This window comes from Globicephala melas, chromosome 12 (genome assembly GCF_963455315.2).
Source record: "Globicephala melas chromosome 12, mGloMel1.2, whole genome shotgun sequence".
NCBI classification, from domain to species: Eukaryota; Metazoa; Chordata; class Mammalia; order Artiodactyla; family Delphinidae; genus Globicephala; species Globicephala melas.
In genome coordinates, this window is record NC_083325.1 from 10,354,206 (window position 1) to 10,380,225 (window position 26,020).

General features: G+C 44.1%; 1 protein-coding gene across 12 annotated transcripts in view; it reads right to left on the bottom strand.

Moving 5' to 3' along the window:
• The window catches only part of ZNF892 (zinc finger protein 892), a 50,863-nt gene extending 25,171 nt beyond the window's left edge, over positions 1 to 25,692 (bottom strand). For 4 of the 12 annotated variants that reach the window (XR_009566078.2, XR_009566077.2, XR_009566076.2 and 1 more), the window contains exons 1-4: positions 5,923 to 6,242; positions 5,031 to 5,119; positions 1,860 to 1,962; positions 1,266 to 1,352 (exon numbers count right to left, since the gene is read on the bottom strand). Coding sequence is in view for 9 of the 12 variants with exons in the window: in XM_030838972.2 (XP_030694832.2) it covers positions 1,266 to 1,352; positions 1,860 to 1,962; positions 5,031 to 5,119; positions 5,923 to 5,941 (298 nt within the window). In the remaining 3 variants the exon portion in view is untranslated. Of the gene's footprint in view, positions 1 to 1,265; positions 1,353 to 1,859; positions 1,963 to 5,030; positions 5,120 to 5,922; positions 12,543 to 13,068; positions 13,183 to 16,170; positions 16,298 to 17,534; positions 17,735 to 22,544; positions 22,635 to 23,972; positions 24,167 to 25,632 lie in introns of those variants that run through there. The other 8 variants (XM_030838978.2, XM_070046908.1, XM_060309097.2 and 5 more) reach the window with 8 other exon arrangements.
• Between the last annotated feature and the right edge of the window lie 328 nt (positions 25,693 to 26,020).

Below are 26,020 nucleotides of genomic sequence, written 5' to 3' on the forward strand. Positions count from 1 at the left end.
TAAAGGCAAATGGACTTTTAGCTAAGGGGAGTGGAAGAACTGAAGCCCCAAACATTTGCAGAAAACACATGGTTAGCGGAGGATAGTCAGAGACTTGCCTGTCTCGTGTTAAGGGTTCAAGTTGAACAGAGAAGATAAAATGACTAGGCAGGTAGGTCTTGAAGGCAGGTAGAGGAATAGAGAACTGGCAGAGTAAACAACTCACTGTGGGAAATCTGGCAGTATTATGCTGCCTAATTAGACAAGGATAAGAAAGTATAATTAAAAGCTAAAGAAAGTATAATTAGCTGGTAGTCTATTGCAGTATCCAGTTTGACAAAAGTGATAGGCTCAAATCCATGACATCTTTCAAAAGAAAAGTTAGCAGGACTTAATCATTAGCTATCATTTGCTTAGCACATAGCCATGTACTGTTCTAAGCATTCCCTTGGATTATTTCATTTGATCCTCACAACAACCCTATGAGTTAAGTACTATCATTACCCACATTTTACAGTTGGGGAATTTGAGTCACAGAAAGAATAATCAATCTGTTAAAGCTCACAGAGCTAGTACGTAGTTCAGATTGGCTTTGAACCCAGGAAGAGTGGTTCCAAAGTCTGCACTCTTAACCACTATGCTATGCTACCTCCACTTAGAGAAGAAGGCAAGGGGACGACTCAGAGATCAATTTATAGTCATTGTTCTGAGACAAAAAGTCACGTTATCCTGCAGAGATAAAATAACATATATGAAAAAACCTGGGGCTTCCCTGGTGGCGCAGCGGTTGGGAGTCCGCCTGCTGATGTAGGGTACACGGGTTCGTGCCCCGGTCTGGGAGGATCCCACATGTCGCAGAGCGGCTGGGCCTGTGAGCCATGGCCAGAGCCTGCACATCCGGAGCCTGTGCTCCACAACGGGAGAGGCTACAACAGTGAGAGGCCCGCGTAACGCAAAAAAAATAAATATAAATAAATAAATAAAATAAAAAACCTGGTTTAGAGCCTTGCACCCAAACAAATTATTAACAAACATTATTTCACCTTATTTGGGAAAAAGAATTGGTTTGAAAGGGTGCAAAGTACTGACTTTCTAAAAAATAAAATTATGACTCTATAACAGGTCAGCATACACAGAGCTGGAGTATGGCCCAGGAGAAAGGCAGTTCACTTCAAGCTTTCCATGGGTCTAGCGAAATCTGGAAAGGCTCCTTCACAAGCATTGCAAAGATGCTTTTCCCACTGACCATCTGGGTTTTACGTTCACCGTTTCCAAAAATCACTCACCTGGACTAGTTGCTTTTGAGACTTCTCTCTCCAGCTCCTCCCCACACTCTAACTGAGAGATTACATCAGGCTTGGAAATTGGAAGCCCTGTTTGTGGGGAAAGAAAAAGGAGTCTGGTAAAGAGCTCAGTGTTAGCTCCTTGGTCGTTAGAAAAGACAGTCAGTATAAGAGAGAGAAAGGTCGGTTCTGGATTTCTCCCTCAACAGCGCTCAGAAGAAGGTAGGAAGATTGATATGGGGTCTATTTGAGTTCAGAGTAATTGAATCACTTGTTTTTACCTCTCCCTATTAAAAGAATAAGCACCCATCTCTTAAGAGGTGTTTTTATTAGAACTTTGTCTCAACATCCTTGGTCAGGGAATAGGGAAGAAGGATGCTACCGCCTAGGCAATTACGATATAAAGGTGTCCACTTCTGACTCCAGAAGGTTTAAACTTACATCCAGAAACAAAAAGAAGAAATTGCCTGCATCAGACTTTACACAGGGATTAAGAATCTTTGAATCTAAGAACATCAGAGCTCCTAGGAACTGAGGAAGAAAAGGTACCACACTGGGTAAATTCCCACACTGGGTGGGGGCCGGGGTGATGCTTACCCAGCAAGACCAGATTCCTATGCTTCTCAGGCACATCTCCTTGAGGAGTGTTCAGCTGCCCCCACTGGGTGAGAGCCTCAGCCATATCCCTGATCATCGACTCCTGAAAAACCGAACACATCAAGTGCTCACCAAGGGACATCCTTCCAGAAGCCTCTGGGAAGGACTCAAACAGACGGCATAAGAGGAGAAAGACAGGAAGGACAGGAAGGTTAGACAAAACGACCTCTACCATCCCTTCCAATACTAAGATTCTCTGGTGTATCTGGAGTCACAGACTCGCTCCTTACCTCCACGCATCAGAATCGCATGTAACCTGCAAGTGGGAAAGAATACCTGCAGGGTAAAATCTGAAGGTACCAAGTTACTAGTTTACGTGGTGAAAAGTTAAATTATAGAACTACAGAAATCCTTACTATTTACATATGGGAAAGTGGAGAAAATATAATTATGAATTAAGTATTTTCTTTATGGTATGTTTTTAAAATACAAGAGATTCAAGAAATATGAATTATTTTTCTCTCTCGTTTTCCTTTGAGAATAAAATCAGTCCAATATATTTTCTAAAAATTAAGGTGTTTGCTACACATGTCACAGTATATAGATTTGTAAAACAGTATTTCAAGGGCTTCCTGGGTGGCGCAGTGGTTGAGAGTCCGCCTGCCGATGCAGGGGACACGGGTTCGTGGCCCGGTCCGGGAAGATCCCACATGCCGCGGAGCGGCTGGGTCTGTGAGCCATGGCCGCTGGGCTTGCGCGTCCGGAGCCTGTGCTCCTCAGCGGGAGAGGCCACAGCAGTGAGAGGCCCGCGTTCCGCAAAAACAAACAAACAAACCATATTTCAAGCCCAAATTATCAGAGTTCCGAAAGTGTTCTCGCCATTTCTCCCCAGTCAGTCTGACCACTCTCCCCCCACCTCCACCATCTCCTCTCTACCCCATCATACACTGCTTCTCCTGCATTCTCTGTGCTCCAGCTGCCGGCTGCCCTTTGGCTGCCTGAAATGTACATCATACTCCCTCCCTTCTGCCCCTTTACACACACTGCTTTCTGTCCCTGAATGTTCCCCCGTTTCCCCATCCTTTCAGCTATTTTAATCCTACTCACACTTCGGATCTCAGCTCAGGGGTTACCTCCTCAGGGAAGCCTTCCCTGATTCTCTGGGTGGTAGCACCATGTTCCTTCCCTCCTCCTGGGTTATGCACACAGCAAGGGGACTTTGTGATTAACATCTGTCTGTCCCATTAGAAGCTAACCTCGAAGAGAGTAGAGGCCAGGTTTAATTTTTCCCAGTGAAGCAGCCCTAGTCTTTGGCACAGAGCAGGAACACGGTGAATATTTGTCAAAGAATTAAAAGAAGGTGAAACACTTGAACAAGAATTAATAGAAACAAGAATTAAGTTTAAATGGGGTGTTCTATAAAAGTGTGCCTGGGAACAGAGGTGGGAGGGGAACAGAAGTGTATCAAACATTGAAAACATTACAGGAGTGTTTACTCTACCTTACCTTGACCTAGATGACAGGCACAAAGTTTAGACCGTCTACTAAAATGTAGGGAGAGTGCGCAGGGTGGGTAATGCTCCTTTGAATCTAGAGCTGAATCTGTTTACTGCTGATAAAACAAATGTCTAATAATTTTTCTAACTCTATTAAAAATTTTTTCTATACAACTTCAATGTAATGGAGTCACATTGAAACAGACCAGTCCCTGGGATGCTAGCAAATGAACCAGTCATGGCTTTCTTTGAAACACCGCTTTTGCCATAGCCCCTGAATATATATGTATATACATATATACATGTTATATGTATACACACACACGTATATATGTGTACATATCCTCCAAAACCAACTGGTAAAATAATTCACATAATAACACAAAGTTAAGAGAAACTACTTTGAAAATCCCTTGCTCAAAATAATTTAAATCTTCTTCTAATACTTGAACTATGAAATAACTTTCCTTTTTTTTAAGTTACGGTCCCTTAAGGCCACATGCCTCAGGAGTGCTCAACACAAGCCATGTAATTTGTACAGTCTCTTTTCTTACAAACAACGCAGCAGTAACAGACTACCTAGCAGTTCCTTTCAGACTTTAGTTCTGAGAAAACCCCAGCAATCAAACTCATTTAAGGAGCTGCTGCTCAGTGTGAGTATGTGGGGGGCTTGAGGGCACAGGTAGACCACATCTACCATCCAGCAGATGCTACTGACTCTCTCTCCTCTTCCCTCTGAAAGAGATCTACCAATTCAGATCAGAATCAGTACTGGTGTTTCTTCCTAGCGTTTTGCATGCACTGTCAGCACCTGGATGCTGTGAGGCAGGTCTGAGCTTGACAGGCGGTCCCAATGCCTTTACCACGGGGTCTGCCATTCTCCCAGTATCCTAGACCAGATCCTACAGAAGTATCTTGACTAATCTTCTCTCTCCAATCATTCACGGCATGTTTCATCTTGCTGGGCCTCTAAAAACTTTCACGGGGCCTCATCTGCCTTTGGAATAAGATCCTGTGTGGATTTTTCCTGTGGTCTGGCTACAACACGCCTACACTTCCCTCATCACACTCCAGCTCACTCCACAGTGACACACATTCTCCCTGAAGACCTCTGACTCTCTCATCACTTGGGAGACTTTTGTCAAAGCTGTTCTCTCTCTTGGAATATTCCTATATTCTATTTTCCAACTACCTACTCTCTCTTGTCTTCCAAAATGCAGCTTTTACCCCAGCATTTTACCCCCAAATACTCTAGGGGATGGAAAACCTCTTCTAAGGTCTTTTATGACTTGTCTGTACTAGTAATTTCTCTATTAATATATATATATATATTTCTTCTTGCTGTTTAACTATTTTACTTATCTGTATCTTATTTCCTCAGTAAACTTCACAAGGCAAGGCAACTGGCTCTTATTCCTTTGCATCTCGCCAGGAGGCCAATCACAGCCCTGAAGAGCTTGTAAGCGTGCATCTAGCACTAAGTGGATAGAGAAGTGATGCCAGGAGGGAAAGTTCTGTCCGTGTGAAGAGCATTTACTATTAGGTTCACTGCTCATTATTTTATTAGGATGAAGCCAGTGGTCTAGGAACCACGGCTGAGCAAGTCCATAACAATGCCAGAAACTATATTCATGTTCTGAGAACAGAAAAAAAAAAAGAAGAAATTTAAACCCACCTGGTATGCAGGGGTCAGCAGCACAGAGGTCAGGCCATTTTCTTTTGGGTTTCCAGCATGGGGAAGGTCTGAATTCTCAGAAAGTGACCCTAGAAGTGGAAATAGGAGCCCCAGTGATTACTCTTGCTTGCAGTACACTCACAGAAACTGCCACACACAACTACTTGTCACCTGAGAAGAGTCAACACAGGGAACCAAGGGACAATCCCACAACATCTCTTATACAAGACAGTCATGACCATGGCTGCCTCAGGTTCCTCCTATGCTCCTCTGCCCTTAAACTCCAGTAGAACTCTGCTACGAGATCCTGGACACTTAAATACATATTTCCATTTCTCATCTGCTGAGTGTCGTCAAAATAATCTCAAAGTCTCGGTGTGTCAATCCGTGCCTCAATGAGTCACTCCTGTTCTATTCCAGACTCACAGGATGAAAGACTAGGTAAATTCTTTTTGAACATTGGCTTTTCAGATACAAAACTGGCTTTCTCAGAAAAGCAATGGGCCTGTGGGGAAAAAAATCCAAGTACTCTAAATAAATCCTGTGACTTCTCGAATCCTCACTTTCCCCATCTGCCAAATGGGTCTATTTGATAGTCTCCTTCCTCCATAACCGCCTTACGAGATTCCTGTGAGAACAAAAGAAAGTCATTATCAAAAGCCAAATTGTCAGATATGGTGATTTGGCGGGGGGTGGCAAAGGAGGTATACATCATCCTAAAGACCAGCAGGGCAATGTAGGTAGCGGGCTCCCCTTAAACCCCAACATGAGACCAGCTGGTAGGAATGGGCTCTCTCCCCCAGAAGATGTGCTGCTTGTCCTTCCAGAGCTTGCCCCAGCCAGAGGGCAGCCTTTCTCCTTTTTTCTCTCCAGCAGGCGGCATCCTTCTCACCTCTGCCCTTAGGCTCCATGGTGACTTCCTCCCCGCCGGCGCAAGTGACGACCGTGGGAAAATGGCGCGACGAACGCACTAGAGGCCGGGGGTCCACAGCTCTAGTCCACCCCGAGGCCCGGGAACACGCGCGCGACCCTATAGCTGGGCAGCCCGGTGTCCTCCACCCGGAGGCCCTCCACCGCCCTCCTTCCGGCCACTCAGACTCCGAAGGACACGCGCTCAGCCCTCTTGGAGCCCAAGCTCGACCTCGCGAACAACGCTGTGGAGGCCCGGCTCGCGACAAAGGTATCTAGGAGCCGCCCGTGCCGAGTCGCGCCAGCCCGAACTCGCTAATGAACTACAACTCCCAGAATCCTCCGCAGGGAGCGGCGGCGCGTCACCGGAGGACGCTTCCCAGAGTACCCCGCGGGTCCGCCTTTGCCCCCGGCCCTGCATCTCTGCGATGGCGCGCGGCCGTGCTGGGTGATTAGCAGCGCTCGGCCTCTCGGAGAGCTCTTTCCTGGACGCTCCAGGGGCCGCCCCTTCCTCAGTGTGTACTCTGGGCTCCAACCCCGGAGGACGTGTTCGGCCGCGCCAAACCCCGCCTCGAGAGGGAAATTCACTCCCAGCCAACTGTAACTGGCAGAGGGCGGCGCCCCGCTACCCACCCAGGATTCCTCCCTGGCTGCTCTGCTCCCTCGGAGGGAAGGCGCCCGCGTTCCAAGGATGTTCACCACGTCGTTTCCCCTGTACTGCGCCTCCACGACCCACTGTCGGGGGGCAGAGATTACCTCAAGTAACCAGGGATGTTTATTCCATGCAGCACCTCGAAATATTGAAAAGCAGAATCTCAGTCCCGGAAAGCACCTCAGTCCGGTCCCCAAGAAGCTATTAGTTAATAGTTGATACCGCTGACCTTAAGGTGCCTGGAACATGAAAGTCTTTCAAACTCCCAAGGAGCTCTAGGAAACGTCAGCTGAGAGTGGGGTTATCTTCAGGCTGGTGCATGTTCTCACCTTCCTTCCCACAATAAAGTGGCCAATTTTCTATCCAGTGCAAGTTCCCAAGAAAGAAAATCAAAGTACCTAACTGTCCCTGCTTGGGTATAAGCCACAACGTCTGTTTCTCCTTTCTCTAATAGAATCCCCAACTTTTAGCTAGGCTTAAGGCTGCCTGGAGTAAAAATGACATTCCTCATCATCCCTACCTTTTGCCAGGGGGATGAGAGCAAAGTGATTCTTTTTTTTTTTTTTTTTTTTTTTTTGTGGTACGCGGGCCTCTCACTGTTGTGGCCTCTCCCGTTGCGGAGCACAGGCTCCAGACGCGCAGGCTCAGCAGCCATGGCTCACGGGCCCAGCCGCTCGGCGGCATGTGGGATCTTCCCGGACCGGGGCACGAATCCGTGTCCCCTGCATCGGCAGGCGGACTCTCAACCACTGCGCCACCAGGGAAGCCCCCTCACTGTTTTATATTTACAGTTTTGGAGTGTCCATTGCCAGCACCCATTCATGCTTTGCCATTCTAATAGAGCTTCCTCCTCCCTCCAGAATCATAATAAATGAATTCTAATATCCTGCTCAGAAAGAGATAAAATACATGATCACATGAAGTATCTTTTAACTTTCCCTAACTAGCAACCTTGGATACTTCCTCCTCCATATCCTCATTGGGTTGTTAGAGGTTAATCGAGTAACATCTTTTCCCCACTTGAGTTCTGATCGAACTCAGAACAAAGGAGGCAGGCACATAGAGATCAGAACAGCTGTTTTGAGAGCTGTTGAAAAATGTGTCTGAGGGACAGTGACAACAGGTTTCCCCAGCCTGGACCCCACCCAGATATTTGTCCTACTGGAAGCAGAAGACTGCTTTCTGCAGGTACACAGTGCTTGCCACGTGGCCAGGAGCAGGCATCCCTCTAACGTCTCCAATGATCAAAGTAATCCCTTACCTTTTACTTCTAACAGCTCCTGATGATTTTGCAAAACTGTGCTATACAATACAATAGCAGTTGCCCAGAGTGGCCACTGAGCACCTGAAATGGGGCTAGTCCGAATTTGAGATGTGCTGTAAGAATAAAGTACTTGAAGACTTAGTTTTAAAAAAATGTAGTATCTATCTCAATGCTTTTTATATTGACTCTATTTTGAAGTTTTTAAAATATTTGAATGAAATTCAAATATTGATTGAAATGAAATATTAAAATTAGCTTTTGCTGTTTCATTTTAATATTTAAAATATGGCATTATATTCCTGTTGGGCAGCACTGATCTAAAATGCCTGGACTCGGGTATAGGGCTTAGGGTCTCTTCAAGTTGATTTCATATTTAATGGTCCTGGAGGGGAAAGGTACTGCAGTTTTCCAGGGCCAGATTTGGGTTCTTGTCTCTCACATTGGTGCCATATGATCTTCACACTTCTACTATCAATATAAGCTGATACATACATTTCCCCTGTACATTCAGGCTCTTGTTAATGCATAGTCAAGGAGGACTCTCACCAGGATCCTCATCACCTCAACATGGGTACTTCAACTACTTTCTGCCTTTTTACCGCAGAAGTCCCACCTCGATAAGACAGACCACTTAGGAACTTGACATCCACAGCTAGCTTTCTCTTGGAATCATGATTCTGGCTTTATCAGTATGTTATCTAGGGACTTCCCCGGTGGTCCAGTGGCTAAGATTTTGCGCTCCCAATGCAGGGGGCCCGGGTTCAATCTCTGGTCGGGAAACTAGATCCCACACGCATGCCGCAACTGAGAGTTCGCATGTCGCAACAAAGATCCCATGTGCCGCAACGAAGACCCGGTGCAGCCAAAATTAAAAAAAAAAAAAAAGTTATCTACTGACCGGCACCCAGTAGCCTTGCTCCCCAGCTCCTCTTCACATCTGTCTTATTTATGTGAGACTTGGGGGTTAATTTATTCTTAGCAGCACAGGCCTGGGGGTGAGATAAATTTCTGGGATTAGTAGTCCCACCAATTCTCTGTCCCAGGCTTCAGTGCACCGGTTTTCTCTATTTACCATATTGTCTTCATCTCAAAGTTCCCTAGCATTGCTTATCCTTTTCTTTAAAGTGTTGATTCATGGTGTGCTTCTATTAATTTGTGTGGTAAGTGTTCAATTCTCTTAAACTTAGATAGGGCTTATTTAAGCATCAGAGAGATTATTTCATTTTTTTGAAACCCCTTTTAAAGTATTTTGCCTTGTATCTTAAAGAATGTTGGCATAGGGACTTCCCTCGTGGTCCAGTGGGTAAGACTCTGTGCTCCCAATGCAGGGGCCCAGGTTCGATCCTTGGTCAGGGAACGAGATCCCGAGTGCTGCAGCCAAAAATAAAAAAAATAATAAAATAAAAAAAAGAATGCTGGCATACTTCCAGTTTGTCCAATTTCTGATTCGAAGATTTCACCCTACTAATGGCCATTCAGTGAAGCTAAAACCTCAAAATTTAAGACCTCCACTACTCCATACCTTATTGAGAGGTCAAATGGCCCTTTCCTCAGAATTTTTAGGAGATGGAACAGTACTCCACCTTTTAAAAATGCTCTGCAGATCACCAAATTTTAGAAAGGAACAAAGGGAGAACTGCTGACTTTATGTCCCCACTCTGTTTTGATTACCACTTTACTCAAAAGTCCATTCTAGTCTCATCTTGCTGACAATGGCAGAGTATCTTAGGGGAATACCTGACATTCAATTTACTTTTAACAAGGCAATAAATTAAAGATTCAGAACTCTCAGAGACAGTCATCAGCCAAAAATCTGTCAGTAGTTTCTTTTATTTTGTACTTGACATTATTAAATAATGATATTATCCACTTCAGTAGATTCTGCACTGTTTTTCCTCAAGTTACTTTGAGAGTCCACATGTGAAAAGTCTTCCTGCCGCTTATCTGCTTTAAGAAAGGTGGATCAATAGGGTTGTGGGTAGGCTAGGGAAGGGTCTGTTTGGAATTCCAGCTTCTTGAATCAGACTTTTACTCCCAGGGAGAAATGCATGTTGGTCCACTGGGATTCATGCATGGCGAGGTAAGTTCCAGACAGCCTTTCAGAATCAAGTCCTCTTCTGGGCTTCACCTTAAGCAAATAGAAAGGGAATGCAAAGCCTAGAGTCAAAGCTGCCTGGTGCCTGACTGTCAATAAAATAAAAATATAGGACTGGGTCCAGGGACTAGCAGGGTTTTGGGAGTCGAGATTTCAAGTTTAGCAATGTGGGATCACCTCATGGCAGACCTTAAATATTCAGAGACGTTTTCATTAAACAGGGAGCTATTTTAGGTCTTGAGTAGGGCAATGATGGGCAGGAAGGGATCATTTGGAAAGACCGGCCTAACAGTAATATGAAAAATGTAACTTGTGACAGAGGCTGTTTATATTAACCAAATGCTGAGGTGCCTGTTGACTTTCCTAGTATCTTGGTGCTGGGTTCTGGTTTATGAGATATAAACAGAAGTGATGGCCCTGAAAAATATCCCAGCATACCCCCCAGCTTTCTCTTCCATGATGACCTTGGAGGCAACATGTTCTAAATGATGAGGAGGAAGGAAGACAGACTCATATCTGAGTTTATGTGAGAAATGAATCTTTATTTTGGGTTCACTTATTGCCCCATAGCTTAACATCTCCCTCCTCAATAATGAGGAGGAAAGAATTCGAATCAAGGAGTGTCTACTGCAGTAATGGGAGCCTGAGATGATAAAGGTACAGGCTAGACTGTGAAATTCAGAGAAAGGATGTGAATCTAAGAGGTGTTTTAAATAGAACTTGGTAAGTCAAAGAGTCATTAATTCAGATAACTATTTATTGAGCACCTATTATTTGCAAGGCACTGTGTGAGATACAAAGACATGTAAGTCACAACTCCGAGTGCTTACAACCTGGTTGAGGAAATAATACATGTACATAAATTATAAAACAAACCTTATAGCATTATGGTAAAGAGAACAGACTTTGAAGGGAGACCTGTATTCAAGACCTGGCTTCACCTTTTACTAGCTGTCACATTGGGCAAGTTATTTAACTCCTCTAAACTTCAGTTTGCTCATCTGTAATATGTGGGTAGTAAAAGTACCTACTTCAGAGGGTTCGTGAGAGGCGCAAATAATCTACTCCTTGCAAAACTCTCAGCTGAGTGCTTGCCCCATAATAAGCGCTCAATAAGTGCTAGCTACTAGTAGTAGTATTAAGAGATCTAGAAACTGGGACACAACAGAACAAGGTCAGTGCCCAAAAAGTCTCCGAGAGAGGGACTAACGGCTATAAAGAACTGTTCTGGAAACAACCGTATTGCTCTGACATTAGTGTGCCTTCCCCTCCTGCTGTGGCCTCCAGTTATTTAAAGTGTAGTGATACCTGGGGCCTAGGACGAGAGGTGTGTCTGAGGACGGCCTCCTAACGTTTGTCCCTATCGTCTGACAAACCTCTGCAAAATGCTGACTCTAAAGAGTCACATCCTAATTTCTGGCATCCCACATCAGCTCTATAACACAGTGGGTAGAGAATGTTCCTTCAAACACTGTGGTAACAGAGGCAGGTAAGGAGAGTAGTAGCCAGAATAGGTGCAATGACCGGGAGATGGATTTAAGTTGGGGAAGACCTATCTTGAGTTTGCATGGAGGTCCTTTAACTAAAGCTTTTGCTCAACTCAGTCTATTCCCTGTTTGGCATAACGCCTTTGATGTTGAATAACTGATGATTTGGAACTGAAAACCTTCCCACACACGCTGCATTCAAAGGGCTTCTCTCCTGTATGAACCCTCTGGTGTCGCATAAGCCGGCACCTCTGGCTAAAGGCTTTTCCACATTCGTTGCATTCATATGGCTTGTCTCCGGTGTGAATCTTCTGATGTTGAGTAAGGGAGGAGCGGTCAAAGAAAGCTTTCCCGCACTCGCTGCACTGATAGCGAGGCTCTCCAGCGTGGGCTTTCTGATGTCTATTCAGTGATGAGACACCGTAGAAGGCTTTCCCACACTCGTTACATTCATACGGCTTCCTGCCCGTATGGATTAGCTGATGTCGAGTAAGAATACTTTTCTGGCTAAAGGCTTTCCCACACTGATTACATTCATAAGGACTTTCTCCAGTATGAATTCTCTGGTGTCGAGTAAGGGACGAGCGGTCAAAGAAGGCTTTTCCACACTCATTGCATTTAAAGGGCTTCTCTCCAGTGTGAATTCGCTGATGTACAGTTAGGGATGAACGGTCGAAAAAGGCTTTCCCACAGGCATTGCACTCGTAGGGGCTCTCCCCAGTGTGCGACATCAGATGTCTACTGAGACTACTCCTGTGACTGAAGGCTTTCCCGCACTCAGGACAGTCATAGGGCTTCTCTCCAGTGTGAGTCCTCTGATGGCGAATAAGGGAGGAGTGGTCAAAAAAGGTCTTCCCACAGTCACTGCATTCCTGGTCTCTCTCTTTAGTGAGAATTTTCTTGGGAGGGGTTGCCCCATGCTGCAACCTTTCCTCCTGAGAAAGGGATTTCTTGCAGGCCTCCACTGCAGGGCTTTCCTTCTCTGTTCCCAACCCACCATCCACTGCATGAACTTCAAATTTAGGAGATGAAGGACCTTTCATTCCAAGCTTTTCCCTCAATGTTCTTTCTGAAGCACCTTGGATCTCAGGCTTAGTCTCCCAGTCTGGAATGGACAGAAAACACAGATGCATGTTTCTTTCTTGGGCTAGGAAATGTTACAGCAGAGAGGAGAGATGCTATGATAAATCTGAAAAGTCATGTACAGTCACCGCATTGCTTGCTCCCAGAAAGTGTTACACTCTAGGGAGAAACCAAGACTTGAGACTGAAACGGGGAATAGAACTGATAGTGGAAATCTCAGAAAAGAGGAGAATTTCCATTGGGAGCATGGCTAGGTTAATTAGGAGAGCTGGCTAAGTGGAGGGGATGGTGAGGAATAGGAATATCAAAGTGTGAATGGGTAATGTGACAGGTCTGAGAAAGTAAACATTTGGTGAATAATAGTGCACAGAACGTTAAGGTGTAGAGAAAAAGAAAAAAAAGCACTGGTGGGGGACAGAGAATAAATAATAAAGGACAATATTTGAATTTGAGAAAAAGGTGATACCCAATACTCCCTCCCACATACACCTAAATAACAACCACAAAGCAAAACAAAACTCTGCCCCGCCCAGTTCATACTCAATTACCTTGAGAGACATTGTCTGCACATTCTTTCCCCTCAGATCCATGAAGCTCCACTATCCAAGGCTCATCCCCTCTCTTCAACTGAAAAATCACATCAGGTCCAGGAACTGGAAGTCCTGCTCATGGAGAAAGAAACAAGCCAGGTGGTCATGTGTGATTAAATACACAATGATTCCAAAGCTATTCCCAACCTCTATGTCTTTCAGAGAGCAAATGCAAAAGGCAGAAAGTGCACACCAGGAATACAGAGTATGAAGTCATATAAGGAATTCAGGAAACTCTGAATGGAGGTCAAGACTGAGGTTCTAAAAAGGAACAAATAGCATTTGGTCAGAGAGTTGATAGACTCCATTTGAATTAATGTGTTTATTCTTCCCCACGAAGTGAATGGGATGATCCTAGCTTTAGCACTGGTAGGATGGGGGGAAAAGTCCTTAACTCAGAGAAGATGAGAATGAAGAAAGGTCACAGTGAATAAGAATGTGTAATGTGGGGGCTTCTCTGGTGGCGCAGTGGTTAAGAATCTGCCTGCCAATGCAGAAGGCACAGGTTCGAGCCTTGGTCTGGGAAGATCCCACATGCCACGGAGCAACTAAGCCCATGAGCCACAACTACTGAGCCTGCGCTCTAGAGCCTTCGAGCCACAGCTGCTAGAGCCCATGCTCCGCAACAAAGAGAAGCCACCGCAATGAGAAGTCCGTGCACCACAACAAAGAGTAGCCCCCGCTCGCTGCAACTAGAGAAAGCCCATGTGCAGCAATGAAGATCCCACGCAGCCAAAAATAAATACATTTATTTTTTTAAAAAAGAATATGTAATGTGTATTATATAGGTGCCCATTTTTGTTTGTTTATTTACCCTTTACTATTGTGATTTTATTTAAACAAGTGGATCATGTTCATTGTAGGAAATCTAGAGGCATGTACAAGTAATAAGAAAAATCACCTTTCGTACTTTGTGTTCATTTCTTTCTTTCTATTCACTTTGATACTGAAAGGTACCTATAGATACATTTTGTTAAAAACTGGATAATGACAATTATATCTCAATTTTTGAAAATAATAAAAAACTACTGGAGAGCGATTTTGGAAAATAACTAAGACTACTCCAACTAAAATCATTCCTATTTGATTTATTTTGACATCCACAAGTAGATAATTTCTAAATCCATAACGATTCACTATATATAATATATGTCACTCCAGGCACTTTTACATCGAAAACATCATTTTGGGCAGAAGACTCTCAATTAAAAAAACAAACAAACAAGGAAAAACCCCAAATAACTGGATAATGAAATAATGTTAAATTTTAAACTTGATTTTTTCACATAATAAAAAATTTAAAATATTACTTTAATTAGCACAGCTCTACCTCACCATTTTAATGGCTACATGGTATTACATTGTATGGAATAACATCATTTATTTAATTAATCTCTTGCTGACAGACATTCCAGACTGTTTTCAATGTTTTGCTAAAACAAACAATGGTATAATGAATATCTGTGTACACCACAGGCTGCTAATCTTATTATTTCCTTAGGACAAATTTCTAGAAGTGAATCTGTCCATCTTTGGTTACATTTAAAAAACATATCCCCTCCTAGAAATAGTCTTGAGGTCTAAACTTCCCCTGCATTGGGACCCCTGACTTGGGCAAGAGAGGTACTTTCTTCTTGGGCCCAGGGATCATCAATCTGGTTGTATGCTGACTCTGCTGAGAACGGCCACATCCATCACCTGCCCATGGCTTCCTGTCTCTGTCCTTAGATTTCTATTTTTCCTACCAAAGTGACAAAGGCTCAGCAGTCTCCCTTAATGCTCCCTTAACATTCTCTTCTGTTTCCAGATTTGTCCTGTTTAAGCTACTCCAGGGTGTTGTGCTTGCTTTTTTGACCTGCCTTGAATGAAATCTGCGATGTGACTCCTTTTACTGCCTCCTGCTGCTGATTTTAAGTCTATTCTAAATCTGTACACACTCAGCCTCTTATTCTGGAAGCTCCTGAGAGGTTCTCCTTACAGGAGCCCAACTTTACTCTCACGAATACCTCACATCAGCAGTAGCTCTTAATTTTCCTTTTGTCACACAAGTCCCTATCATTGCAAAGTGCCTTCTGCAGGCATCTCTCTAAGATGTCCTTAAGACAAATATTCAAAATCAAACACATTTCTAGTGACCTACTCTGAGCTACAACCTTCTAATCTCACCCCTACATGCCCTCTTTTTTTTTTTTGGCATGCGCGTGTGGCATGCAAGATCTTAGTTCCTGACCAGGGATCAAACCCACGCCCCCTGCAGTGGAAGCACAGAGTCTTAACCACTGGACTGCTAGGGAAGTCCCCCTCTTTTTTTTTTTTAATTGAAGAATAGCTGATTTACAATGTTGTGTTAATTTCTGCTGTACAGCAAAGTGACTCAGCTATATATATATATATATATATATATATATATACACACACACACACACACACACACACACACACACACATTCTTTTTCATCAATAGATTCTTTTCCATTATGGTTTATCGCAGGACATTAAATATTGTTCCCTGTGCTAAAGAGTAGGACCCTGTTGTCCATCTGCCCATTTTTTTTTTAAATGGAAACACTTCTTTCCCCCTCCTCTGTTTCTCTGAGGAGAAATTTTCCCTCAACGAGAATGCCCCTTGCACTCCCCCTTAGCACTCTGGATGGAGCTGAGTAAGTTACTGCTGAGCTGAGGGAAGACCTGGGCATAGGTATCTCGGCCTCTTCTGCTGGCCCCAACCCTCTGGAGAGCAGTTCCCTGCAGCAGGCTCTCACATGCCCTGCTCCTCCTGGCCCTGGCCCTGGCCCTCCGTGTTGCAGGGCCAGGCTTCTCAGCAAGGGCCCCTTGGTTGTCCAGTCTGCTTAGAGCTCAGGGAGCAAGCCTGTCCCAGGCTGGGGTTCAGGATTAAGAAACCCACTCTTGCTGTACACCTAAGCCACATCCCTCTGCTCTTCGATCTTGTCTCTCAGGGGTTCTGACTTGGGTGGGAGGAGAAGAGGTGTCAATTTATTAGCCTCTCGAGCCCACATCAACACAGTACAGAGTCTACTCCTGGTGGGAAACTCTCCTTACCCAACGAGACAATGCTCTTATAGTTCTCCAGCATCACCTCCTTGTAGAGATCCCTCTGAGTAGGGACCAGACACCTCCACTCTTCATCTGTGAAAACCACCGCCACATCCTCGAATGTCACTGGGTCCTGGAAACACAATTATGTTCTCCTTATTCATAACCCTTCTCTTTACATGGCCAGACAAAACTATCATAATGATGACAGCCTGGAGGATGCAGAGGGAGTGGAAAGAAAATGGTTCTGACAAAGCAAGGCTTTGAAGCATTTGGGGAAAGTGCTATACTCCCCCGAGGCATGAAGTTCTTGGTCACAACCCCACACTCTCTTCCTAGCCGAGCCTCTGAATATCAGGGGTTCTTTTTTCAGACTTACAGAAAATGTGCAAGAATAGAACAAAGAATTCCCATGTACCCTTCACCCAGCTTCCCCAAATTAACATTTTCCACACTGGCTTTATCTTTCTGTCTCTCTCAGTACACGCACATTCACCTATCTTCTTCCTGAACTTCTTTAGAGTAACTTGCAAACATGATGTCTCTTTACTCATAAATGTTTCAATGTGTATTTTGTAAGAACAAGGATATCCTCTTGTATAATCACAGCATGATTGTAAAAATCAGGATAGCAGTGATATTATATAATTATCTAATCTACAACCTTAGTCAAATTTCACCAATTGTCTGTGTGTGTGTGTGTGTTTTAAAAAATCCTTCAAATAATGGTGTAGATTAGATCATCTTTAAGATCTCTCTCATTTCACTCTGCTGTTCTGTGATTCTGTAAGGTTGCATCTTTACCCCCAATCCTGAAACCCAGATGAGTCTCCACAGTGTCTGCAGAAGCTCTAAGCCAGAGCATGGAATTCAAGACTCCCTGCCCTTGGGCAGGAAGCGGGTAAACCACACGTCTCTACCCACACACAACTCTCTTCAGGACTCTTTCAACTTCACTGAGGTGCTTTACAGTATGTGTCACGTTCTCCGCCTAACCCAACAACTCCCTGGGATATGGGGACCTACTTTCAGTCCATACATAGTGGATGTACTAAAGGGAAGTCAGAACTAGAAACAGCCCCCTGTTCCCCAAACCTTCCAATCAGACCCGTACCATTGGTTTTTGGGCAAAATTGCTTAGGGTGAAGGCCACAGGGGCTGCGTGCCTGGTGACAGGCTAGTGGGCACATGTTCAAGGCAAGGAAGCATCACTGAAAGATATCACAAATCAAATAGGAAGGACACACTCCCTAAGGAGTCCTTCCTCCACCTGGTTGGGTTTGATCAAAGAAGCTCCAAGATAGAGAAAGAAACATGGTTACATTCTGGAGCCCGATAGAGTATTTCAGAAACACAAAAGTCCAACTCACCTGGAATCTGGTAGTCGGAGACACAGCAGCCATTCCCTCCCGAATGCTCTCCTTGCAGAGAAGAGCCGAGTCCTAATGAGGCAGAGGTGTGGGATGAGAAAGAGGGTAGAAGAGCAGTCTTGTTTTGTAGTTTTGTGACCCATGAAGCAAGAAATCTCCACACACCAGTGAGTTAGGTACTCACCTTCATTCTCAATACCCTACAAAAAGGGAAGGCAAAGTAAAGCAAGGCCAAGAGCAAGCCCACCCCATCCCAGAACTAGAGCGAAAGGCCATGGATGTTGCTATACAGAACATAATGTGGTGCTTGTTTTACCATAATCTTAGAGGCAAAGTTCTGTTCCTGGCAGTCAAGAACATATTAAGGCTCATACCGTCTTTACAAATTCACATTCAACACTGCTCAGAATGATTACTAGACAAAAAGCATAAGAAATTTTATGAATGGCTATAGGGACAAGTTCTGTCAGGGAAATACCCATAGCCTCTTCAAAGGAAAAATGCCCCATTCACAGCAATACCCGATGCTAAAGGAGCAGCCCTTGGGCAGCCACAGTTTGTTCCGCGTGACCCTGCCTCTCACTCCTGGAGCCACACTGATTAGGCCACAGGTGGGCAATGCACAGGCTGACCAGTGGACGGACGTATGGTCTGGCTTGAAAAGATGACATCCATCCTCAGGATCGTGAACTAAGAAATATTGGGACAACGAGGGGGTGATGAGCTGAAAGGATACCGTGAGGGACAGAAGTAGCCACGAGGGTCAAGGAGCCAAAGGTACCAGGAAGCAGAACCCATGAGCATGTGGGAGGCACGAGGTAGAGAATAGGCTGTAACAGACTAAACACAGGCGGGCACGTTGGTGGTGAAGCACTGAAGCAAAGACCCAAGAATTCCTGGCCTTGAAGGCCCTAATTCACCTAGCACCACCCCAGACAGCAATGTGCATGCAGACCAGCCTTATTTATTCTTAGATTTCCATAAGACTGTAACCCTCTCAGGCTTTGTGTGAATCTTTATCACCAAACTTTACTTGCATTAACTGAGTCCATCTCAGTTTCTCACAATCAAGAGTCTAATTGAGACATAGTCAAATCAAGCATTTTGGGGATTCATGAGTGGGGTGTGGGGAGAGTGTGGTCCTGAGAAGGAGAAGGAAAGGGTGTGTATGTGGCTCAATGACTACTGTCCTGCAGCCAAGGGAATGTATTCATTGATCCTTGTTATTCCTTCATCCATCTATCCAACCAACATTTATTCAGTACCAACTATTTATGCAAAAGAAGTATGACACTGTCCTTGTCTTTCAAAAGCTTATGGACTACTACGCAGGACAAACAAGTAATCAAGTTAATATTTCACTACAGGATGAATAGATGCTCTAAAGAGATGTGCACAGCTAACTACGAGACAGCACATCAGAGGCTCGCCTAACCCAGATGGCAGGCAGGGAGGAACACTGCCGGTTTCTTGGCAGAAGTGGGACCTAAGGTAAGTTTTGATTTGGGGGAGGCATTAGAACATTCTAGGCACAAAAAAAAAAAAAATCAAGTTTTCCAAAAACAAGGAGGCAGGTCTTTACAGGGAAAGGATTAACAACTGTAATGAGTTTAGAATGGCAATGTTTAGGTTGGGGCAGTGCTGGGAGGGAAGATGGGGTTGAAGAAGTAGGCAGAGACCAGCTAGATCAAGGAGAGCTCTGCGTGGTCCTACTCCCACTGGCATGGGGATCACAGAAGGATTTAAGCATGGAAGGGTCACCACCAGATTTGTGTTTTAGAAAGATCTTTGCAATTTGTATCAAGGGCCTTAAAATACATATCTTTGACCCAGCAATTTTCTCCTCGGAGTTTTTCCTAAGGAAATAAGTAAGAACACATGCAAAGTTTTTTATTAATCATCACTAATACTAACCTTTACTGAGTGCCATGTGAAGCAACCTCCTAAGCACTCTACATGTGTCATCTCATTTAATCCTTACAATACAGTAAAAATTTGAAATAGCCTAAGTTTCTAAAATAGGAGATTTGAGGGCTTCCCTGGTGGCACAGTGGTTAAGAATCCCCCTGCTAATGCAGGGGACACGGGTTCGAGCCCTGGTTCGGGAAGATCCCACATGCCGCAGAGCAACTAAGCCCATGTGCCACAACTACTGAGCCTGCGCTCTAGAACCCACGAGCCACAACTACTGAAGCCCGTGTGCCTAGAGCCCATGCTCCGCAACAAGAGAAGCCACCACAATGAGAAGCCCACGCACTGCAGCGAAGAGTAGCCCCCGCTCACTGCAGCTAGAAAAAGCCCGCGCACAGCAATGAAGACCCAATGCAGCCAAAAATAAACAAATAAATAAATTTATTAAAAAGATAAAATAAAAAATAAAATAGGAGATTTGATTAAATAATTTATGGTCCAGACCATACATACAATGGAATACCGCTGATATTATCATATTAATATGATAATGTTATCATATTTTAAATGTTATTTTATATGATAATTAATATCATGTTAATAATAACTAGCATTTATTGAACTTATGCTACTGACCAGGCACTGTACTAAGTACTCTTTATAAGAATAGTTTAATTCCATCCTTATGAATCAATTAGGTACGTACTGTTTCACAGATTAGGAAATTTAGGCTTTGTAAGAGGCTGAGGCAGAATTTGAACCCCAGTCTGGCTAGCAGTTTTTAACCTCTATGCTGTAATGATTTATTTTCATGAAAAGATAGCCACACAGATAACAGACCAATAGACTAGAAAATACCAAAACATACCAAAGCAGGTAGGAAAGCTTGACACATGACAGAAGTGGCATCACAAATCACTGGGGGAACGATCACTAGTAATAAACTGCAAACAACTTACATGTTCATCAATAGGATAAACTGTGATTTTATATGTGCATGTGTGTGTGAATATTATACCTTGATTAAGATGAATGAACTAGAACCTCATGTTAGTAATATAAATTTCAGAAATATAATTACTGAGCAAAAATAAAGTTATAGAATGACTTACTATGTAATAGTTATATAAAATTTAAAAACAGGTAAATGGTATCTACAAAAATCTATATGGGACAATAAGCAACAGATTGTGAGTATCTCTGGGAAAGAAGGGAAATAGGATTGGGGAGGGATACCTAGGAGACTTCAACTTTGTAATGTTTTGTTAAAAAAAATCTAAAGGGAAAAAAAACCATAGAAATTCACACAATATTAAGTGAAGAATGCACACTTTTAAAATTACATAATTGAGCATGCACACACGTACAGAAAAACGACTGGAAGAATATATATTAAAATGTAAATGGAATTTGAGTGGTGGCATTACAAGTGATTTTTATTTTATTTCTTACAATTCCTTATATTCTGATTTTTTAAAATAAGAGTTATGTGTTTACTTTGGTGTACAGGAAAAATAACAGGAAGGAAGGAAAGGAGGTGTGCAGAAAGTTATAGCAGACCTGAGACTGCCATTCTTGGGAACATCTACTTGCAATGTTGGCCCTTGGCTGGGGTCTGGGAACTTCCATTTTAAGAGGGTTTCCTAAGAGGTAGGGTGGGCCATTATGCCTAAACTATTTGTGCAAACAATATGGTTTCTGCTGAACACCTGCTGTCTTGCTAGAGGGCCTGGAATTTTGGTATATGTTAGGCAGGAGGTGCCTACGTGGCTAGCCCTCACTAAAAAGCTTGGGCTCTGAGTCTAAAGAACTTATCTGGGCTGACACATCACACACATGCTGCTGCATTTTCATTGTCGGAGGAGGAAGTGCTCTGTGTGACCCCTCATGGGAGGGAGAGAGCATGAGGAAGACTTCCCATGGGTTCCTCCAGACTCTGCCTATCTGTCCCCCTTATGATCTGGCTGTGTATCCTTGCGAGATCACTGTCCTCATCTTAGCCATGAGTATAACTATGGGCTGAGTCCTGAGTCCTGCTAACAAATCCTTGAATGAGGGGTGATCTTGGGCACCCCCGACACAGGCGGCCATACCACTCTGGGTAGCTGTGGCAGAATGGGAGCAGAGGAGGTGAGTAGAACGGTGAGGAGACTATTACAATTAACTAAGCAAGAAATGATGAAGAACTGGACAGCAGACATAGAGAGAAGGGGAATTACTGTTGAGATATTAAGAATAGACCATAGATTAGAAGCGGAGGCTGAAGGTGATGGGAGAGGCAAGGATGACTCCAGGTCACAGATCTGAGCAACGTGTGAATAATGGCACCATTCATAGAGATGAGCGACAGAAAAGTAGTTTTGGAGGGAAAGCTAAGAAGTACAGTTTTGGGCATTTAGAATTTGAGCTGTTTCCACATTTCTGGATAGGAAAAAAATCAGATGACTCTGGCTCCCACTGACCAAGTTGTAAAAATTATTATTGCCAAATGAAATCACTTGAATTTTGAAAAACTGTGAGTTTCATTCAAAATAGAAAGGTTAATATAAAGCATTTTAAAAATGGTTATAATACAAAGAAGGCAATGTTCAAGCCTTTAGTTATATATAATAGTACTTTGTTTTTTTCTATTATTTGTAAGACTATTCATAAAGTATAGACGTATTCTTGAGATATATAGTTGTATTCATTCACATAAGCATGAAAAAAGAAACCTAGGAAAAGGGGATAAACAAAGTAATCCCAGAAATAGGAATTCCGTACCCCAAACAGGAAGGACTAACCAGCAATGGGACCAGGTAGAAAGAACATGGGCTCCTCACAATGAACCAACCTCAGATTCTAAAGAGGCAAAGTAACTGCAGACTTAATCCTTCTTCCCTTAGGAGATGAGCCCTCCAGCTGGTCTTATTAATTATAAGATACTAATAAGGTAAGTTACGTTTTCAAAAATGCCAAAAGACTAGATCAATATATACTTACTAGACAACGGGTTAACACCGGCCAAGCAAACTTTAAAAGAATATTGCCTTGAGGGTGAACAACAGTTTGCAAAAACTAAAACCTATGTGAAAGGCAAAAACTTAAAACAAAACTTACTGGAAAAAGAAGTTTGGTGTAACTATAAAAAAGAATCTCAACCTGAGGAGAGATTGGGGTTTGAATCTTGCTAGGAGGCCAAGAGGATACCTGTACAAATGGAAACAAATATACAACATCAGTTGGCAACCAGAGCCTCCAACTTGTGTTGTCTGCGGCAATACGTATTCTTACACTTTTTGGTCCGTCAAGATTCCTCCATCCCCAGGAGGGTCTCAAAATATTACCCTTGGGTCCTATGGAGATGTCAACATTAGCATTTAGAGATACAGGAGAGTATAGGAGTAAAGGCTCTGGCAGACCGCTTGAAATCAAAGTCCAGCTCTGCCTCTTCCTACCTGTGTGACCTCAGGTAAGTTTCTTAACATCTCAGTTTGCCCATCTGTAAAACTGGGATAGTGAAAGTACACATCTCATAAAGTTATTGTGATCCTTAAATAGGATAATACGTGTAAGGCATTTAGAATAATATGCTAAGTAAGTGTCAGGAGTCCTAGGAAGGTAGAAATAAAGAAAATATTAATTACACTGTGTTGCTGCTGTTTTAGAGTAGGTTTAAGTGTAAGTGTAGCCACAATATTGGGATCAAAGTATTTGTATATGTTGTCTAAAGCATTAGAACTTTTTGAACAAATCAGCTGAACTACATCTGAAATTGTGGTTGAAACTGCTCAATGTTTAAATGCTTAAAGACAATTTTCAAAGTTTCATTTATTAGATTATAACTTTAATACACTGAGTATTAACCAAAGTACAAACAAAGGTGAGCATAAAAGCTCCCCAGCCATTAAACGACCAGCTAGTATTCCCAAGGTGCTCATCGTCTGTGGGCTCCCTGCCAGGCCAACTTCAGTCCCCGTCAGGTCTAGACTCCACCAGCAGTCACTTTGGTAAGCTCTCAATGGTACTCAGGACTCCTCAAATCCACCACACTCACACGGAATCACTGCCAGCAAAGGGTCACCTCTGTTTTTCCTTTCCCTATTTCTGGATCTCAGAGTATTTCTGGAGAAAATGCTTTTCAAATTCTTATTCTATACCTTCAAAGAGTGCTCGCCTAGAAAGCTTTTACCGTTCCCATCCTAGCTACACAGCTATCCCAAACCTCCATGGCTACCCTTCAATTTCAGCAGAACACTGTCTTTCACCACACTGAAGCTTCGCAAGAGTGAGTCACTGAGCAAGGTAGGACTGTGGTAGAAAGCATTCCACAGGCCTGGATTACTGACTGTGAAGGCTTGGGCAAGTTACTTAAGCTAACTGTTGACCCCCCATCCCCTGTTTTTTAATACCTATTTCACAGGGCAGTTATAATAGTAAATGAGACAATTAATGTAAAGCATTTATCTTACAGTCTGTTCAATAAATGAAAGCTTCTTTCCTTTCTACTGCCCAACACCAACCCATTCAACCAATATTTCCAAGTACCTGTTATGTGCTAGGCAGCCTGGGTGTGAGGCCAGCAAAATGGAAATGTCTCTTCTCCAGGACTTTACCTTAGCCTCCTACATCTGTGTCCTACTTTCTTTTCCACCATTGTTTCCTCTCAGAATCTGCTTCCTGCATGACCCACTCTTCCTTTCTCCAGCATCTCCCATCGCTTCAGGAGCTTCTTCACATATCTGCAAACAGATATAATCCTCCTCGATGTGAAATTATCTTCACTGAATCCCATGGCCTCCCTCTGGCAAAACAGTTCTGATTTAGATTTTCCTTTCATGATCAAACTTCTTCTACATACCTACTGATGCCACATCATCACCACCTACTCTTCTCAAAGCCATTTTTCTGCTCCTGCCACCCCTCACACACCTGAAACCGTATGCTTGAAAACTGCCAATGCATTTCTGAGCTCTAATTCCGATAGTCCTTTTCTCCTTATTTCTCTGCAGCTTTTTGACTGTTTTGACAAGTTTCTGATGCTGCCCAAGGCTCAGATTGCGTACAGCGTTCTTCCCTCTATCCCGCAGAAAGTCCATGCACACCTGGTGCTCCATTTCCACCTCTACAGAAATGCTTCCGGGGTCTAGTCCCAACCCCTCTTCCAAACTCATCCTGCATTTCCAAATGACTAAGAATTTTCAATTAGACATTTTGTTGGCATCTTAAAACCACCTCCCCCTATGCAATTCCCCACATGAGCTCCTCTCCCTGTCCTTACATTTCTAGCAGATGTTCTATTATTCTCCCAGGTGCCCCAAATTCAAACTCTTATCTAGCTATCTTTCCTCCCAAATCTAGTTAGTCACCAGATCCTTCTGAATCTTCTTTTGCAATGTCATTTGTATCCTTACCCACCACCGACACCATCATCATTCAGGTCCACAACAGCTTGCCTCAGGACTACTACCACTACCAAGCGTTCCTAACTGGTTCCCTGCACTAGTCCCTTCTCCTCTCTAGTCCTGGATGGAACCTCTAGAATAACTGTACCAAAATAGTTTTAGTCCTGTCACTCCCCGATCCGTCCCATACAATCCACCCTGCTGACCGTGTCTCTTCCTGATCCTCTATGCTCTGACCCCACTGTGCTTTTCCCCACCCTTGTCCCCCCACTGTTCCTCGATACTTCACTCTTATACATAGCATTTCCTTCTCAAATCTGCCTAATGCTTCGCTACTTCTTTCCTATTTTTTTCACATCAAATTCTACCTCCTCCACGAAGGTCCCGTGATCTAGTGCGGAGGCCTATGGTAGGGAGCTAAACGAGACAATCTGATGCGATTTCTGGGAAAGACGGAGGTACTGGAGTGGGCGGCACCCTAGATTTAGTGTCAATTCCACCCACGTTTATTAAGCACCTATTATGGGAAGAAGGTACGAGAGGTGCAGAGGAAGGCTCCAAACTTCCCACGGAACACACGCACACACGGGGGCTGGGGGGACAACTTTCCGTCCGCACCTGTCCGAGCCGGGACGTCGACACACACACACGCACACACTCACGCGCACACACGCACACACTCAGACGTTCTGCAGGTTGGCTCCGCCCGCGTCACCTGTTCTACTCCCACAGCACCTCCCCCAAGTTCTCAGTGTCCCCTTCTCTCGGCCGCTGCGCTCACTCGGCTCCGCCAAGACACACACCCACAGCCCTCACCTCCGGCACAGACTGCTCGCGACCCAGGAAGACGGCGCCTTTTCAGGTCGGGAAAGCAGTGCGCCGGCGCAGGGGGTTCTGACGTCCGCGCTCCCCACCAATGCTCGGCTTTGGCAGACTCCATTTCCCAGAAGTCTCAGCGGTTGGCGAGCTTGAATTTGATGTCTAAAGATCTGCGCAAGCGTACCCTTCTAATGTAGGGGTGGGCGGTGCCGAACAGGATCCGACGCGGCAGTGCGGCAACCTGAGCGCGGAGAGGGAACAGTCGTGGATGCTAGGGAGGCTTGTGGTCAGCCTCGAAGTGCTGCCTATGTGTGATGTCACGTCCCTCCAGTCCTCCGATGGGAGGGCCGTCCTAAGGAAATGTGCCTCTTT